Genomic DNA, 17500 nt, shown 5'->3' with positions numbered 1-17500 from the left:
CCCGCCCCCCCGGCGGGCGCCAGACTGGTGGGTGGCGCCTCCGCGGCGGGCGTGGGGCGTGTAAGGGCGTGGGGGGCGTGGCGGCGACCGCGGCGCCACGCTTTGGGCTGAACACAGGGTCTGTGTGCTCGGGGCGGCGTGATGGCGGCGCCGCCATGAAATATTCCCGGCGTGCGGGGCAAGCCGAGGGGGGGCGGGGCAGGGGCAGGCCGAGGGAGGGCGGGGCAGGGGCAGGGGCAGGAGGGTCTCCAGGGCGTGCCGCAGCCCCCGGAGCCGCCGACGCCCGACACCCAGGGATCGTGGGCGCCGCGGGTGACTAGTGGTGCCTCAGCAGGCGTGGCGCGCCGCGACCCCCGGCAGGCCGCCGTCCGCCGCGCCGCCGCCCCGCGCCTCGCCGCGGCCCAGGCTGGCGGAGTCGTCCGAGGACTCGGCGGCGTCCAGCGCTGCCATGGCGGCGGCGCGGGCGTCCAGCACACGCAGGGCGGCGGCGGCGCCCCGCGACCCCTCGCCCCGCCGCCCGCCCGCCCCGTAGACGTCGAAGGACTCGCCTGACGCCTCCGACGCGTCGCACTCCGAGGAGTCGTCCAGCGCCTCGTGCTTGGCGGGCCCCAGGTGCTGCAGAGCGTGCCGCGCGTCCTGGGGCGTGGGGGGCGGCGTGGGCGCGCCCCGCAGTAGCGTGCCGGGGGACGGGGGGCCGCGCTCCTCAGGCCGCGTGGGCGCCAGGATGCTCTCGATGGAGAATGTTGGCGGCCGCTTGACGGTGGTCTCGCGGGGCGGCGCGGATTGCGGCGGCTGGCGCTGAGACTGGTGCTGGTGCTGGTGCTGTTGGTGCTGCTGGTGCTGGTGCTGGTCGCCGCCCGCCTCGCCCACCACGTCGATCTCCGGCTCCGACTTGTGCTGATTCTCGTACTCCCGCCGCAGCTGCTCCAGGCTCACGTGCACGCCCTTCAGGGCAAGCTTGCGCTGCTGCCGCTCCAGCTGCTTCATCATCTTCTTTTCGTGCCGCACCCGCTCCCGCCGCTCCAGCTCGTCCGGCGGGATGGGCTCGCCCGAGCAGGACTGCGGGTGGGCGTTGTGCGCGGGGCGGCCCGGGCCCTTGCGGGTATGCTCCTTCTTGCGCCACTTGGCGCGCCGGTTCTGGAACCACACCTGCCAAATGACAGGACTAATGAGGGGGCGCCGCGCCTCGCACCGGGGGGGGACACTCGCCCGGGCAGGCGCGGCGCCCCCTCGGAGGGAAGGGTGCGGCGGGACACAAACATATATATATCAAGTGTGCCTACAAGTTACATGTGTTGGGGAAGAAACACTCCATGCACTCAGCCCATGCAGCATTTCCGAGCCCTTGACGTCCCTGACTCACCCTCCCCGCCCCCCAGCCCCCCACCAGTAACTAGCCACCCCTCGCGGCAGTACTCACGGCGACTCTACTCTCGGTGAGGCCCAGACGCATGGCCAGCGCCTCCCGCATGAACACGTCGGGGTAGTGCGAGCCCTCGAAGGCGCGCTCCATCTCCTCCAGCTGCCACGAGTTGAAGTTGGTCCGCGAGCGTCGCCGCTTGGCCGCCGCGTCGCCGTCTAGGCTGCCGTCCTCGCAGTCTGAAGGAGGCGCGGCGGGAGGGTGTGAGGGTTATTAGTGCTGCATGGCGGTGACGGTGACGGGATGACGAGGAGGAGAAAGATGATAACTGGGATGATAAGAAGAAGGAAGAAGAAGAGGAGGAGGAGGAGGAGGAGGAGGAGAGGTGTACAAAGGAAAAGGACAAGAAAAATATGTAGAAACGATGAAAATGAAGCTAAAGAAGGAAGAAGAAAATGGAAAACGAGAGAGAGAGAGAGAATAAAGAAGAGGAAAAATAAGAGGTGAAGATGATTGGAAGGAGGAGGAGGAGAAGGAGGAGGATTCAACCGTCTATAAGAATACCATAACCCTATAGGAATAATGCGCATTGCCTCAGTGTTCAAATCCGTATCATTTCGAATAAGGATCAAAAGAGTGTTAGATCCGATAGATGACCCGCTAGAAGGTGTTTGAGTCCTTACTGAAGAGTTTAAAAAGGGGGTTAATTGTGTATAGGATCTGATGCGCATTGCCTCAGTGTTCGATTCTGTATCTTTTCGAACAAGGATCAAAAGAGTGTTAGATCCGATAGATGACCCGCTAGAAGGTGTTTGAGTCCTTACTGAAGAGTTTAAAAAGGGGGTTAATTTTGTATAGGATCTGATGCGCATTGCCTCAGTGTTCGATTCTGTATCTTTTCGAATAAGTATCAAAAGAGTGTTAGATCGCATAGATGATTCGCTAGAAGGTGTTTGAGTCCTTACTGAAGAGTTTAAAAGGGGATCAATTATGTATAGGATCTGATACGCTTTGCTCCAGTGTTCGATTCTGTATCTTTCGTGTTAGGAGCAATAGAGGGTTGGATGCCATATTTTTTTCTAAACTTTTATAATATTTTCTTTTTTTCTTTATTTTCTTGATGTTTTTTTTATTTTGATTTGTTTTGTATAAAAAGGAATATGCTTCTTCATCTTCCTCCTCTTCTTCCTCTTCCTCCTCCTTCCTCTTCCTCCTCCTCCTCCTCTCTCTTCCTCCCCTTTGCGTCCATATCTCTACTCTCCTTCTCTTCCTCCTCCCTTTCTCTTCCTTTTCTCCCTTTCCCTCCTTCCTCTCCTCCTCCTCCTCCTCCTCCTCCTCTTTCTCTACCTCTTACTTCTACCCCTTTCCCTCCTTCTTCTCCTCCTCTTCCCTTCCTCTTCCTCTCCTCCTCCTCCTCCTCTTCCTCTTTCTCTACCTCTTACATCTTCCCCTTTCCCTCCTTCCTCTCCTCCTCCTCCTCTTCTTCCCTTCCTCTTCCTCTCCTCCTCCTTCTCCTCTTCCCTTCCTCTTCCTCTCATCTCCTCCCCTTTCCCTCCATTTACCTCCATTCCTCCCTTCCTCTTATATCCCCTTTTCATCACCTCCATTTTTTTCTTCCTCCCTTTCCTCCCCTTCTTCCCCTTCCTCCCCTTCCCTCACCTTCCCTTCCTCCTCATTAACCTTGATTCAAAGCTTCATTACCTCCCCTTCTCTCTCTCTCTCTCTCTCTCTCTCTCTCTCTCTCTCTCTCTCTCTCTCTCTCTCTCTCTCTCTCTCTCTCTCTCTCTCTCTCTCTTCCTCTTCCTCCTCTTCTTCTTCCTTCTTCTTCCTTTCCTCTCCCTCCTTCCTTTTTTATTTTCATTTTTTCATTTTCCTTTATTTTCCATTCCATCTTCTTCCTCGTATCTTCTTTTCCTTTCTTCTTTTCCTCCTTTGCTCTTTATCTTTATCCTTTTATATATCTCCTTCTTCCTTCCTTCCTTCCTTCCTTCCTTCCTTCCTTCTTTCCTTTTCGCTTTGGTTCTCATGAGTCGTGAAAATCTACGGATATTTCTTGCCATTTTCTACTAGCCTCCTCCTCCTCCTCCTCCTCCTCCTCCTCCTCCTCCTCCTCCTCCTCCTCCTCCTCCTTCTCCTCCTCCTCCTCCTCCTCCTCTTCCATCTCCTCTGGGACCTTCTCTAGTTGCCTAATTACTGTCGGGATAAAGAAACGTGTTAAATCTCTCTCTCTCTCTCTCTCTCTCTCTCTCTCTCTCTCTCTCTCTCTCTCTCTCTCTCTCTCTCTCTCTCTCTCTCTCTCTCTCTCTCTCTCTCTCTCTCTCTCTCTCTCTCTCTCTCTCTCTCTCTCTCTCTCGCTCTCGCTCTCTCTCTTTTCCTTTCTTTTTTGTGTTTTTTAATCTTTTCTTTACTATCTATCTATCTATCTACCTATCTCTTTCTCTTTCTCTCATTTCTCTTTCTTTTTCTTTCTTTTTGTGTCTTTTACTCTTTTCTTTACTATCTATCTATCTATCTATCTATCTATCTATCTCTCAGGTAAATTTCCCCTTAACAAGCTCGGCGCACCTCACCCCTCGCCTCTTACCTTCATAACAAACAAACTATCTAACTAACCGAGTCGTGTGTCGTTACAGCAGTTCGTTGTTATAGTTAGGAGCAGTTGCGACCTTTCTTTAACCCGGGACTGTGGTGAACACGACGCTAACTTGACGCTAACTTGCTTACTAACTCCCCGGCGAGCCAAAGTTATATATCCCAGAATTGTGCAACGCCGGGCAGAGAGAGATTCGGGTGGAGAGATGGAATTGGAACCTTTACCGGGGCAGGATGGAGCACACTAACACCAGACGGAGAACCAGGTGGAGAGATGGAATTAGAACCTTTACCGGGGCAGGATGGAGCACACTAACACCAGACGGAGAACCAGGTGGAGATGTGGAATTAGAACCTTTACCGGGGCAGGATGGAGCACACTAACACCAGACAGACAACCAGGTGGAGAGATGAAATTAGAACCTTTGACGGGGCAGGATGGAGCACTAACACCAGATAGAGTGAGAACCAGGTGGAGAGATGAAATTAGTACCTTTGACGGGGCAGGATGGAGCACACTAACACCAGATAGAGTGAGAACCAGGTGGAGAGATGAGATTAGAACCTTTACCGGGGCGGGATGGAGCACACTAACACCAGACAGAGAACCAGGTGGAGAGATGAGATTAGAACCTTTACCGGGGCAGGATGGAGCACACTAACACCAGACAGAGAACCAGGTGGAGAGATGAGATTAGAACCTTTACCGGGGCAGGATGGAGCACACTAACACCAGACAGAGAACCAGGTGGAGAGGTGGAATTGGAACCTTTACCGGGGCAGGATGGAACACACTAACACCAGACAGAGAACCAGGTGGAGAGATGAGATTAGAACCTTTACCGGGGCAGGATGGAGCACACTAACACCAGACAGAGAACCAGGTAGAGAGATGAAATAGAAGGTAATAGAAGATAATAGAGAAATAGATTAGCCTTTCCCACCGTCTCTCCAGGTAATGAATTGCGTACAGGTCGAAAATACAGGTGTTGTCTCACCTGTTGTGACCTGAAAATACTCGCTCGTGAAAAGGTAAAGGTTAAATTGCTTTCCGAAGAGCCCTAATTAGCAAGCAGCTGTACCTCACCTGCCCACCACACCTGTACCTCACCTGGCCGAGCTAATTAATGAGCCAAACAGGTGTGGATTGAGTGTTTGAACGAAGGGGAAAGTTATTACGAAAGAAGAAACAAGACAAAGGAAGGGAAGGAGATGGAGGCGAGGTGATAAATATAGGAAGAATTAGAAGAGGAAAAAGAGGAAATTGATGGAGATGAGACGCGGTGATAAATGAAGGAATAAGAAGAAGATGGAATAAAAGGGAAACAGATGGAGATTAAATGATTAGTGTAGAGAAAATAAACGAGAGAGAGAGAGAAAGACATGGAAGATAAATAAGAAGAGAAGAAGAAGAAAATAGAAGAGAGGGAAAGTGATAAAGGAAAGGAAAAAGAGAGAAGGGAAGATAGAAAATAAGGAAGTGGTAAGCGAAAGAGAGGAAGAGAGGAAGTAAATAAATTTGGAATAATGGAAAAAAAGAGAGAGAAAGATGGAGCGAAGGAGAGAAATAGGAGATAAATGATAAAGAAAGAGAATGAAAATAATAAAGAAAATAGGAAATAGATAAAATAAAATAAAAAATGGAATAATTGAAAGAAAGAGAGAAAGAAAACACACACACACACACACACACACACACACACACACACACACACACACACACACACACACACACACACAACTTATAATAGAAACAGACTCAATGGTTAATAATAGGAGTTTGTTAAGGGTCAGATTGCCATAGTTAATTAAAGTTAAGATAAGGAGGAGGAAGAGGAGGAGGAGGAGGAGGAGGAGGAGGAGGAGAAGGAGAGTTTATTGCTGACGCTTCGAGGAGATAAACTCGATGAAGGCTGGAGAGAGAGAGAGAGAGAGAGTTATTCATTATTATATTGTTAAACACACACACACACACACACACACACACACACACACACACACACACACACACACACACATTTTCCTTTCCTTATTCCCAGATTACCTCCTCCTCCTCCTCCTCCTCCTCCTCCTCCTCCTCAGTTCTTATCTCTTAACATCCTCCTTCCTCCTTCCTTTCTTCCTCCATTCCTTCCTTTTCTTCCTTCTTTCCTTCCTTCCTTCCTTCCTTCCTCCTCTTATTATCGGCCATGCGGTCAACTCCTCCTCCTCTTCCTCTTTCCTCCCCTTCCTCCTCTACCCCTTCATTTTCCCTTCCCTTCCTCCTCCTCCTCCTCCCCCTCCCCCTCATTTCCCTTCCTTTCCTCCGCCTCCTCTTCCTCCTCCATCAATTTCCTCCATCTCAAAAATCTCCCTCCTCGTCTGATATCTATCTTTTCCTTCTTCCTCTGTTTTATTCCCTTCCTTCTTTCCTTCCTTTCTTCCTTCCTTCCTTTCTTCCTTCCTTCCTTCCTTCCTATTTTCTCATATATTTTTCTCTTTATTTTAATCTTTCTTTCTTTTCTTCTCTTCTTTCCTTCCTTCCTTCCTTCCTTCTTTCCTTCCTTCCTTTCTTCCTTTTCTCTCTTTTATTATTTATTTGGTTTTTTCCTTCCTTTTCATTCATTAATTTCTCTCTTTATTTTCATCTTCCTTTCTTTCTCTTCCTCTTTTCTTTCTCTTCCTTCTTTCTTCCTTCTTTCCTTCTTTCTTTGTTATCATTTATTCATATATTTTCCTTCTTTTTTCATTCATTTTTTTCTACCTTTCCTTCCTTCCTTCCTTCCTTCCTTCCTTCCTTCCCTCCTTCCTTTTCTCCGTTATTCCTTCCTCCTATTCCTTCTTCCTTCCCTTCCCTCCCTTACCTTCCCTTTGTCTCCCTCCCTCCCTCCCCTTACCTCCCTTTTTTCTCTCCCTTCTCTCCCTCTTCCCTCCCTCTTTGGCGTCAAGAGGGGAGAGAATTCTTGATTTATGACTCTCTCTCTCTCTCTCTCTCTCTCTCTCTCTCTCTCTCTCTCTCTCTCTCTCTCTCTCTCTCTCTCTCTCTCTCTCTCTCTCTCTCTCTCTCTCTCTCTTGATTTTGTTTATTCCATTCATTCATACTCGCCTTGTCACACACACACACACGCACACACACACACACACACGCACACACACACACACACACACGGGAGCAACATTGGTTTTTACTTCTCTTCAAACATGATATTTCAACTTCGTCTTATTTATGGCGGACACACACACACACTCTCTCTCTCTCTCTCTCTCTCTCTCTCTCTCTCTCTCTCTCTCTCTCTCCCCCCCCTCCCCCCCTCACACTCACCCTTCCCGTCCTCCTGCCGCGCCTCCGTCAGCCTCTCCGGCGAGCCCAGACTCCTGCCGAAGCCCTGGCCGCCCCGTAGAGACCCCAGCATCGGGCTCTGGAGGTTGAAGCCCCAGGGGTACACGCCCATGCCCCCGCCCATCACCTTGAGGGCGTGGGGCATCGGGGGGGCGAGGGTGAAGGGCGGCACCCCCATGGGCAGCGGCACGGGGCGGGCCAGCTGGGACAACACGTGGACGGGGTGCAGGTAGCCCAGCCCCAGGTGGAGGTCACCCCGCACCCCCCGCGGCTCGCCCATACCGCCCACGCCCGCACCCGCGCCGCCCACGTCCCCCGAGGCGGCGTCCGTGGCTGACGAAGACGAAGGTGAAGAGCTGACGTGTGCTGACGCTGCTGATGTGTGCTGAGGGCGAGGCTTTGGGTGCTGACTTGCTGACGAGGAGTGTGACTGACGGTGCTGACGCCGAAGACTGCTGACGTGACGAGGATGAGTCAGTCTGATTCCCGTGTTGATTTGCTGACGAGGAGGACGATGACTGACGGTGCTGACGCCGAAGACTGCTGACGTGACGGGGATGACTCTGATTCCCGCTGACGGCGAGTGACGCGAGGCTGACACCGCCTGGTCCCGCTGGCTGTCACTCCACCACCCTCACCACCACCACCACCACCACACCACCACCACTGCCTGCCCGACACACGGATCTGTTGAGGTCTCTCGCCGCCACGGGCCGGGTGTGGGCGCCGCGGCTGGCGGGGCGTGAGTTCCGGCACGCACACGCACGCACACGCACGCACGCACAGGCACCCACGCGTCAAGAGGGCGGCGCGGCGTGAGTTAGGGAGCGGTGTCGGGGCGCGGGTCGTCGTGTGCGAGCCGCCGTCGGGATCCACTAAACACCCGCTAACATGTGGCGGAGCAGCAGCGGCGGGAGGAGGAGGAGGAGGAGGAGGAGGGACCCGGAGGAGGAGGGACAGGAGGAGGAGGAGGAGGAGGCGTGGGCGCTGCGGTCATAACTCTGAGCGTGGCGTGGCGGGCGCGGGCGGGCGGGCGCGGGCTGTGTGCTGGAGCCGCCGCCGCCGACAGGGATCATGCGGGAGTGAAATATAAGGGGAATCATCCATGCCTCTTGTGCCGTCATAACAGGGTGTCAGTGAGCCGCCCGGACCACCGCGCCACGCCCACCGCCCGCCGCACAGCCAATCCCCGCGCCCGCCGCCCGCAGCCTCCGCCAATCAGCGCCGAGGGGAAGGGCCTAATCGATTTCTCCCTTTTATCATGTGCGAACAAGTTACACATGATTGGAAAATGTTTAGCGCCCTAACGCACCTCATTGATTGTAAAACCCGGCCCCACGCATCCCGCCCCCGCCCCGCCGCTAATCACGCCCCGCCCCCCCCCCGGCCACCACGCCCCGGACACCCCCCCTACCGCCCTCACCCCGCCCCGACGCCCCGAAGCCCCGGAAAAGACACATTGGAAACAGCGCCGCGCGGATTGACGTCCCCCCGCCCGCAGGAGTGTCGGAGCGGGGCGCGGGATTGGTTATGCATGTATTAGCCCTCCATTAGGCGCGGGGGGGGGGGGGGGGGTATAGGTGGAAGGAAGACCAGTGGGGCGTGTGGAGTATATAGTTGAGTATAGGAAGGAAGCGATGTTATGGGATGTTGAGGAAGGATGGATGGAGGTGGAGGAGGAGGAAAAGAGATGTGGAAGAAGAAAATAAAGGGAGAAAAAGATTACCAAGTGGAGTAAAAAAAAAAAGAAGAGGAGGAAAGAAGGGGAGGAAAGGGAGAGGAATATGGAGTAGAAATGTGGAGAAGATAAAGTGGAGAGGGGAGGAAGTGGAGAGAAAGAGAATGGAGGGGAGAAGAGGAGGAGGAGGAGGAGGAGGAGGAGAGACGTATGAAAGGAATTTTACCTTCATATGGAGGGGAAGGGAGAGAGAGAGAGAGAGATAAAAAATAAATAACGAAGGGAGGAGGAATTTGGAAACGAGAGAGAGAGAGAGAGAAAACCGTGAATAGCGAAGTGGAAAATGGAGGAAATAAAAATGAGTTACACACACACACACACACACATACACACACACATCAACGCAGAAAGAGAGGAGAGGAGGGAAAGAATGAAGACGGGAAGGAAGGAAGGAGAGGAAGGAAGAGGAAGAGGAAGAGGAGGAGGAGGAAGGGGAGTACAGAAAACCCACAAATCTCTTAAAACGTTTCAGGCTCTCAAATCAAACGTTCAAGCTTAACCGAGCAAAAACGTTTCTTAATCAACCTTCATCAGACGTTTTTTAAGACACATCAAACGTTCCCAAGCTTAATCGGGCTAAAACGTTTCTCAGGGTCCTCGGATCAAACGTTTCTGGGCGTGAAGACAAACGTTTCAAATTAGTTCCTTGTCTTGTTCATCTCGTAATGGAAGAAGATGGCGGAGATGATCTGTTTAGGAGACCTTGGCGTGAGGGAGGGGAATTAGCGGCGGTGGTGATGGTGGTGGTGTTGTTGTTGTTGTTGTTGCTGTTTGTTTGTTTTGTTCTTCCATTTTCTTCTCCTGTTTTTTTTTCTTCTTTTTCTTCGTCTTCTAATTTTTCTTTTTCTCATTATTTTTCTCGTTACTTATGTCTTTGTTGAGTTTCATCTTCCTCTTCTTCTTCTTCTTCTTCTTCTTCTCCTTCCTCCTCCTCCTCTTCCTCCTTCTCCATCTGTTATCTTTTCAAGGCATCTTCTTCCACAGTGGATATTAAGCGGGCAACCCTCCTCTTCTCCCCCCCCTCCATCTCCTCCTCCTCCTCGGGCATGTTTACTTTTCCCTCCTCCTCCTCCTCCTCCTCCTCCTCTTCCTTTGTGTCTGTCAGCTATCATCTTCTGAGCGTGAGGGTCGTCCTTCATCTAAACCGTGACTCCCCTGGGAAAGAAAAAATTGCTTTGTTTTGACTAATTCGATGGTTCCTTTTCCACCACGAACGTTTGTGCTGTGTGTGTGTGTGTGTGTGTGCGTGTGTGGATGTCGAAGGTTTGTACACGCTAATATGGTGTTAATATTATACAGTGATTGAGTTTGTGATATTATTATAGACATAGACGATATATTGGGGTTGTGTGTGTGAGGGGAGGGGTGCTTGTGTGTGTGTGTGTGTGTGTGTGTTTGTGCGTGTTTGTGTGTGTGTTTGGGGTTTTCATGTCTACTTTCCTTCCTTTCTTCTTCTTCTTCTTCTTCTTCTTCTTCTTCTTCTTCTTCCGTTGTTGTTGTTGTTGTTGGCGTTGCTGAACTAAGAGGGAAGAAGGAAAAAAAAAATATGAAACTGTAAAAAGAAGACAAGAAGAAAAATAAAAGAAACAAGAAAAAACAATGACAGTAACAAATGGCTCGGAAGGGAAGGGAAGGGAAACTGAAGACTCGCGCTGAAGAAAAAAAGAAGAAAAAGAAGAAGAAAAAGATGAAGGAGTGAGAAATGTTTGGAAATAGAGAGACGAGGGAAGAAAAAGTGATCAATGGAGAGAGAGAGACTGGCTGGGGTATAGACTTTCATGGTGGGTCCTGTATAGTGGTCTGCCCCAATTCGTTATGGAGCGGGCAGCTATTTAGAGTGGCGCCACCTTGCCTAGCTCATCCTACCCCCTGGAACTCATCTCTGATCCTCTATTACGGAGAAGAGCCCGGAACAGCATGTGGGTAGTCTTGGGTCTACTCGGCGGTGACTCAAAAATCCAAGCTTGTTTGTAACGGGCGGGATGCGAACCTGTGCCCTCCTGTACGCCTCGCATGCGCGTTAACCACTCCGCCATAATGAACCCGGGACAGCATGTGGGTAGTCTTGGGGCTACTCGGCGGTGACTCAAAAATCCAAGCTTGTTTGTAACGGGCGGGATGCGAACCTTGGCTCTCCTGTACGCCTCGCATGCGCGTTAACCACTCCGCCATAATGAACCCGGAACAGCATGTGGGTAGTCTTGGGGCTACTCGGCGGTGACTCAAAAATCCCAGCTTGTTTGTAGTGGACGGGATGCGAACCTGTGCCCTCCTGTACGCCTCGCATGCGCGTTAACCACTCCGCCATAATGAACCCGGGACAGCATGTGGGTAGTCTTAAGCCCCGTTCACACTGTGCCGACTCTGGGCCACGACTACCCACGACTCTAGGGTACACGAGGTCTTGCATGGGTGTTGATGTGAAAGGGTCGGACATGTCCTGAAAGAGGTCTTGAGACTGTTGCCGAATGCTGCGCCGACGTCGTGGCGGGAGTCTGGAGTCGTGAGGGTTAGCACGACATGCTGGCAACTCGTTGGCCGAATGTCCCAGACAGTCGGCAAGACACCAAGACCCCAATACTCCCCCCCCTCCCCCACCCCCCTTCTTGGAGCGTGGGAACCAACTTGTCAGATGCAGGAGTCGCTGGGTTGTTGTGGCCCAGAGTCGCCACAGTGTGAACGGGGCTTTTGGCCACTCGGCGGTACCTCAAAAATCCCAGTTTGTTTGTAGTGGGCGGGATGCGAACCTTGGCTCTCCTGGACGCCGCGCATGAACCTTAACCGCTCAGCCATAATCCATCTTCTCCTCTCTCGTCTTTCCTCTTCTTTTCCCCATGAGCAAGGGAAGGCATTGTACCCGCCGCTAATAATGGAATATGACGCGGGCGGGATGCGAACCTGTGCCCCCCTGTACACCGCGCATCCACCTTAACCACTCAGCCATAATCCATCTCCTCTCTCTCGTCTTTCCTCTTCTTTTTCCCCATGAGCAAGGGAAGGCATTGTACCCGCCGCTAATAATGGAATATGACGCGGGCGGGATGCGAACCTGTGCCCCCCTGTACGCCGCGCATGCACGTTAACCACTCAGCCATAATCCATCTTCTCCTCTCTCTCGTCTTTCCTCTTCTTTTTCCCCCAAGAGCAAGGGAAGGCATTGTACCCGCCGCTAATAATGGAATATGACGCACAATGAATGGGTGATTGAAGGGATGGACGGCCGGCGCGGCGCACTAACACCCCCGCGCCTTTATATAATTTCCCTTACTCGGCGCGGCGGCAGAAAGGAAAGGTTGTCTTAAAATATTTTCCTGTTTTCATTTTTCTCTGCTTTTTCTTGGTTTTGATTTTATTTTTCGAAGCTGAGCGGGGAAGTTAAAATAGTTTCCCGTTATTTTTTCTTTATTTTTCTTATTGGTATTTTTTTCTTTCCTTTTCTTTTTTTCTTTTTTTTCTTCGTTACTGAAAAGACGCCAAAATATTTTCCTGTTTTCCTTTTTCTCTGTTTTTCTTATTGGTATTCTTTTCTTTCCTTTTCTTTTTTTTCTTTTTTTTTCGAGACTAAGAAGAAAAGACGCCAAAATGTTTTCCTGTTTTCCTTTTTCTCTGTTTTTCTTATTGGTATTTTTTTCTTTCTTTTCTTTTTTCTTGTTTTTTTTCTTTGATACTGAAAAAGAAAAGACCTCAAAATGTTTTCCCGTTATTTTTCTTTATTTTTCTTATTGGTATTTTTCTTTCTTTTCTTTTTTTTCTTTTTTTTTCTTCAATACTGAAAAGAAAAGACATCAAAAAGTTTTCCTGTCTTTCATTTTCTTTGTTTATTGTATCTTATTTTATTTTTCCTCTTCTTCTTCTTCTTCCTCCTCCTCGAAAAACACGAATAATTATAAGAAGAAGAAGAAGAAGAGGAGGAAGAAGAAGAAGAAGAAGAAGAAGAAGAAGAAGAAGAAGAAGAAGAAGAAGAAGACGATAAAATCTCTTTGGTTTTCGTAATACTTATAAGGGAAAGCGGTGGTGGTGGTGGTGGTGGTGGTGGTGGTGGTGGTGGTGGTGGTGGTGGTGGTGGTGGTGGTGGTGGTGGTGGTGGTGGTGGTGATGATGGGGTGGTGTAGACGTATGATGGTGGTGATGGTGGTGGTGAAAGAAGGAAGGAAGAAGAGGAAGAGGAGGAGGAGGAGGAGGAGGAGGAAGAAGAATTGGAGAGGAGATTTCTGGAGTGAGTTGCCTATGTCCATTTCTATCTTCCTCCTCCTCCTCCTCCTCCTCCTCCTCCTCCTCCTCCTCCTCTTCTTCCTCGCTCACAGCCACACAATAAATCATCCCTTGTACTGACTCTCTCTCTCTCTCTCTCTCTCTCTCTCTCTCTCTCTCTCTCTCTCTCTCTCTCTCTCTCTCTCTCTCTCTCTCTCTCTCTCTCTCTCTCTCTCTCTCTCACACACCTTGCTTTTCTCAGCTTCTGTTCAGGTGAGAAATGAATCGAGAGAGAGAGAGAGAAATGGAGAAAGATGAAATAGACGGGAACACACACACACACACACACACACACACACACACACACACACACACACACACACACACACACCTAATAAAGAAGGCGATTGCTTTACCTGTAGTTAATTAGGACCGCAGGTGATTCTCTCTCTCTCTCTCTCTCTCTCTCTCTCTCTCTCTCTCTCTCTCTCTCTCTCTCTCTCTCTCTCTCTCTCTCTCTCTCTCTCTCTCTCTCTCTCTCTCTCTCTCTCTCTCTCATTTTTTTTCCTTTTTACTAGTTTTAAAAGAGGAAAGAAACCTGATTAGAGAGAGAGAGAGAGTTATATATATACCTCATTAGCGCTCTCTCTCTTTATTTTCTCTCCATCTGTCTGTCTTTCTGTCTGTCTGTCTATTCTCAGCCTTGCATTCTTCCCCTCCCCTCCCCTCCCCTTCCCCTTCCCTCCCCGTCCATCCCCTCCCCTTCCCCTCTTCCCCATCCCATTCCTCCCCTCCCCTTCCCCTTTTCCCCATCCCATCCCATTCCTTCCCTCTCCTCCCCTTCCCTTCCCCACTTCCCCATCCCATCCCTCCCCTTCCTTCCCCTCCCCTTCTCTTCCCCATCCCATCCCTCCCCTTCCCATCCCTTCCCTTCCCCTCTTCCCTTTCCCTTCCCCTCTTCCCCAACCCATCCACCCCTTCTCCTCCCCTTCACTTCCCCTCCTTCCAAACATTCCTCTTCCTCCATTCCTTCCTTCCCCTCCTTCCCCTTCCTCCCCTCCCTTCACCCCCTTCTTCATATAGTAAGTTAGTGTTGCCTTAATTAGTCCCGGCGCCCACGCCTCGACCGTCGCGCCCTTTGGCTCACGTTACGCCCTCGTGCATGAGCGGACTGGCAAGGTCTTCATTAGCGGGGGAGAGAGGAGCGTTATCAACGGTGCCACGGAGCCGAGACTTCCGCCACTGCTACTACTGCTACTACAACTACTACTACTATTACTACTACTACTACTACTACTACTGCTACTACTACTACTGCTCATATATCACTCCTCTTCCTCTTCCTCCTCCTCTTACTCTTCTGTTTTATATTCATTTCTTCAAGTTTCTCCCCTTCCCTCCTCCTCCTCCTCCTCCTCCACCTCCTCCACTTCTCTCTATATATAAAACAACCCCATTGAGTAACGAAGAACAACACTCTCCACTCTAAACAGAACCTCCCCCTCACCCCCCCCCTCACCCCCCCGCCCCGTGTGGAGTGGATGCAGGGGGGGGCGGGGGGGGAGGGGGGGGGGGGCGGTGTGTGTTTCGTGGGCGCGCTAATAGCCACAGGAAGCGACAGTGACATGAATACTAAACAATTTGCAGTGAAAGGAAGGCTGTGTGTCGGGCAGGCGGAGTGGCGGGAGGCGGGGATTGAAAGCTGAGGAGGAGGAGGAGGAGGAGGAGGAAGGGTGGGTTGGTTTGGGGTATAGAGTGAGGAGGGAAGGGAAGAATTGGGTATAAGGAGGAGAAGGAAGAGGGTGAGGAGGAGGAGGAGGAGGAGGAGGAAGAGGAAGAGGAGGAGGAAGAGGAGGAGGAAGGGTGGGTTGGTTTGGGGTATAGAGTGAGGAGGGAAGGGAAGAATTGGGTATAAGGAGGAGAAGGAAGAGGGTGAGGAGGAGGAGGAGGAGGAGGAGGAGGAGGAAGAGGAGGAGGAGGAGGAGGAAGGGGGGGTTGGTTTGGGGTATAGAGTGAGGAGGGAAGAATTGGGTATAAGGAGGAGAAGGAAGAGGAGGATGAGGAGGAGGAGGAGGAAGAGGAGAGGAGGAGGAGGAGGAGGAAGAGGAAGAGGAGGAGGAGGAGGAGGAGGAAGGATGGGTTGGTTTGGGGCATAGAGTGAGAAGGAGAGGGAAGGGAAGGGTGTAGAAGAAGGAAGAGAAGGAAGAGGAGGAGGAGGAGGAGGAAGAGGAGGAGGAGGAGGGCGTGAATGTGCTATCCTGTTCATCTTCTCTCTGTTCTCTGTCATATGAACGTGTCTCTCGCCTCTGGTCTTACCCGTTCGTTCCCCGTGTGTGTGTGTGTGTGTGTGTGTGTGTGTGTGTGTGTGTGTGTGTTTCATTTCATTTCACAGCTAAGGAGACAGCTCGAGGGCGTAAAGAAAAATATTAAAAAAAGCCCGCTACTTACTGCTCCTGAATAGTGTGTGTGCGTGTGTGTGTGTGTGTGTGTGCGTGTGTGTGTGTGTGTGTGTGTGTGTGTGTGTGTGTTTTGTGTTGTTCCGTGCAGGAGTCTCGGCGCCGCGGCCTTACGCTATAACAGGCAAGCTTGTGTTATCCGCCCGGGCACAGTTCGACCCCCAGGCCTCCCCAGGGGACTTCTGCCGCCTCCCCGCCGTCCCCCAGGAGCCCCGTGACGCAACCCGGACCCCCCCTCCCCCTTGCCTCGCTCCCCCCAGCTTCCTACCCCCCTCCCCCCCCCCATACACACACACACACGCATTCTATACCCTCACCGATGCCCTGTTTCTTTATATACAACTTTGGTACTTCCGCTGGGCACATACACACACACACACACACACACACACACACACACACACACACACACACACACACACACACACACACACTCCTCTTCCATTCCTTTTTTTTTTCTCCTCCTTCCCTTCTCCTCTTCTCTTCTCTCTCTCTCTCTCTCTCTCTCTCTCTCTCTCTCTCTCTCTCTCTCTCTCTCTCTCTCTCTCTCTCTCTCTCTCTCTCTCTCTCTCTCTCTCTCTCTCTCTCTCTCTCTCTCTCTCTCTCTCTCTCTCTCTCTCTCTCTCTCTCTCTCTCTCTCTCTCTCTCTCTCTCTCTCTCTCTCTCTCTCTCTCTCTCTTTTCACCTCCATTCTCCTTAAAATACAATAACCAACTCAACCCTCCTCCTCTTCCTACTCCTCCTCCTCCTCCTCCTCCTCCTCTTCCTCCTCCTCCTCCTCCTCCCCCTCCTGGCAGAACATCCACCTCCTGTCTTCCTCCACCCGCTAGTTTGTCAGTCATCCAGTGAGAGAGAGAGAGAGAGAGAGAGAGAGAGAGAGAGAGAGAGAGAGAGAGAGTAATACTGTGTCCAGGTAAATCATTTTCTCACACTAATTAACCTGGTATGATCCCCCCGCCTCCCCCCACTCTCCCCCTCCTCCTCCACTATCTCCACCTCCTCATCTCCACCAGCATCTCCACCACCACCAATCTCCTTCATGGCCTCCTCCTCCTCCTCCTCCTCCTCCTTATACCCAATTCTTCCCTTCCCTCCTCACTCTGTAACCCAAACCAACCCATCCCTCCTCCTCCTCCTCCTCCTCCTCCTCTTCCTCACCCTCTTCCTTCTCCTCCTTATACCCAATTCTTCCCTTCCCTCCTTACTCCATACCCCAAACCACCACCCCCCTTCCTCCTCCTCCCCCTCCCCCTCCCCCCCCCCTCCCAAAGTTAGGTATTTCCCGGCGTGGTTCGAGAGTTCTGGTCCAGGATTACCGTCTGAAAATGGATTCTGACATATTTTGCATAGTAATTGGCTGCAAGCTCTACGAAATGGCGGCTCGGAAAACTTTCTTGAATATAAAATCAGGGGGGTGATGGGAGGGGGGGAAGGGGGTGGGGGGTTGTTGAAGGGGTGTGTGTGTGTGTGTGTGTGTGTGGTAAATATGTACAGTTTTTTTTTTTCTTCTTCTTTCCTTCCCTTCCTTCCTTTTCCTTTCCTTCCCTTCCCTTCTCTTCCTTTTCCTTCCTTCCCTTCCCTTTCCTTCCCTTCTCTTCCTTTCCCATTCCTTTCTCTCCCATTCCCTTCCCTTCCTTTTCCTTCTCTTCCTCTCCCATTCCCTTCGCTCTCATTCCCTTCCCTTCCATTTCCCTTCCCTTCCCTTCCTTTTCCATTCCCTTTTCTCTCATCCCCTTCCCTTCCTTTCCCTTCCCTTCCCTTCCTTTTCCTTCTCTTCCTCTCCCATTCCCTTCGCTCTCATTCCCTTCCCTTCCATTTCCCTTCCCTTCCCTTCCTTTTCCATT

The 17500-nt window shown here is 51.5% G+C and overlaps 1 protein-coding gene across 2 annotated transcripts in view; it reads right to left on the bottom strand.

Annotated features, from left to right (window-relative positions):
• The window catches only part of LOC126985312 (homeobox protein unc-4 homolog), an 8759-nt gene extending 397 nt beyond the window's left edge, over window positions 1-8362 (bottom strand). The window contains exons 1-3 of one of the 2 annotated variants that reach the window (XM_050840064.1): window positions 7254-8362; window positions 1421-1599; window positions 1-1149 (exon numbers count right to left, since the gene is read on the bottom strand). The exon at window positions 1-1149 is cut by the window's left edge and continues 397 nt beyond it. In XM_050840064.1, the coding sequence (XP_050696021.1) occupies window positions 328-1149; window positions 1421-1599; window positions 7254-7551 (1299 nt within the window). In that variant the 5' untranslated portion in view covers window positions 7552-8362 and the 3' untranslated portion in view covers window positions 1-327. The remainder of the gene's footprint in view (window positions 1150-1420; window positions 1600-7253) is intronic. The other variant, XM_050840065.1, reaches the window with a different exon arrangement.
• Window positions 8363-17500: the final 9138 nt, after the last annotated feature.

Source organism: Eriocheir sinensis, chromosome 59, assembly GCF_024679095.1.
Source record: "Eriocheir sinensis breed Jianghai 21 chromosome 59, ASM2467909v1, whole genome shotgun sequence".
NCBI lineage: Eukaryota > Metazoa > Arthropoda > Malacostraca > Decapoda > Varunidae > Eriocheir > Eriocheir sinensis.
The sequence above is the reverse complement of the archived record's forward strand: the minus strand, read 5'-3'. Positions and strand labels throughout refer to the sequence as shown.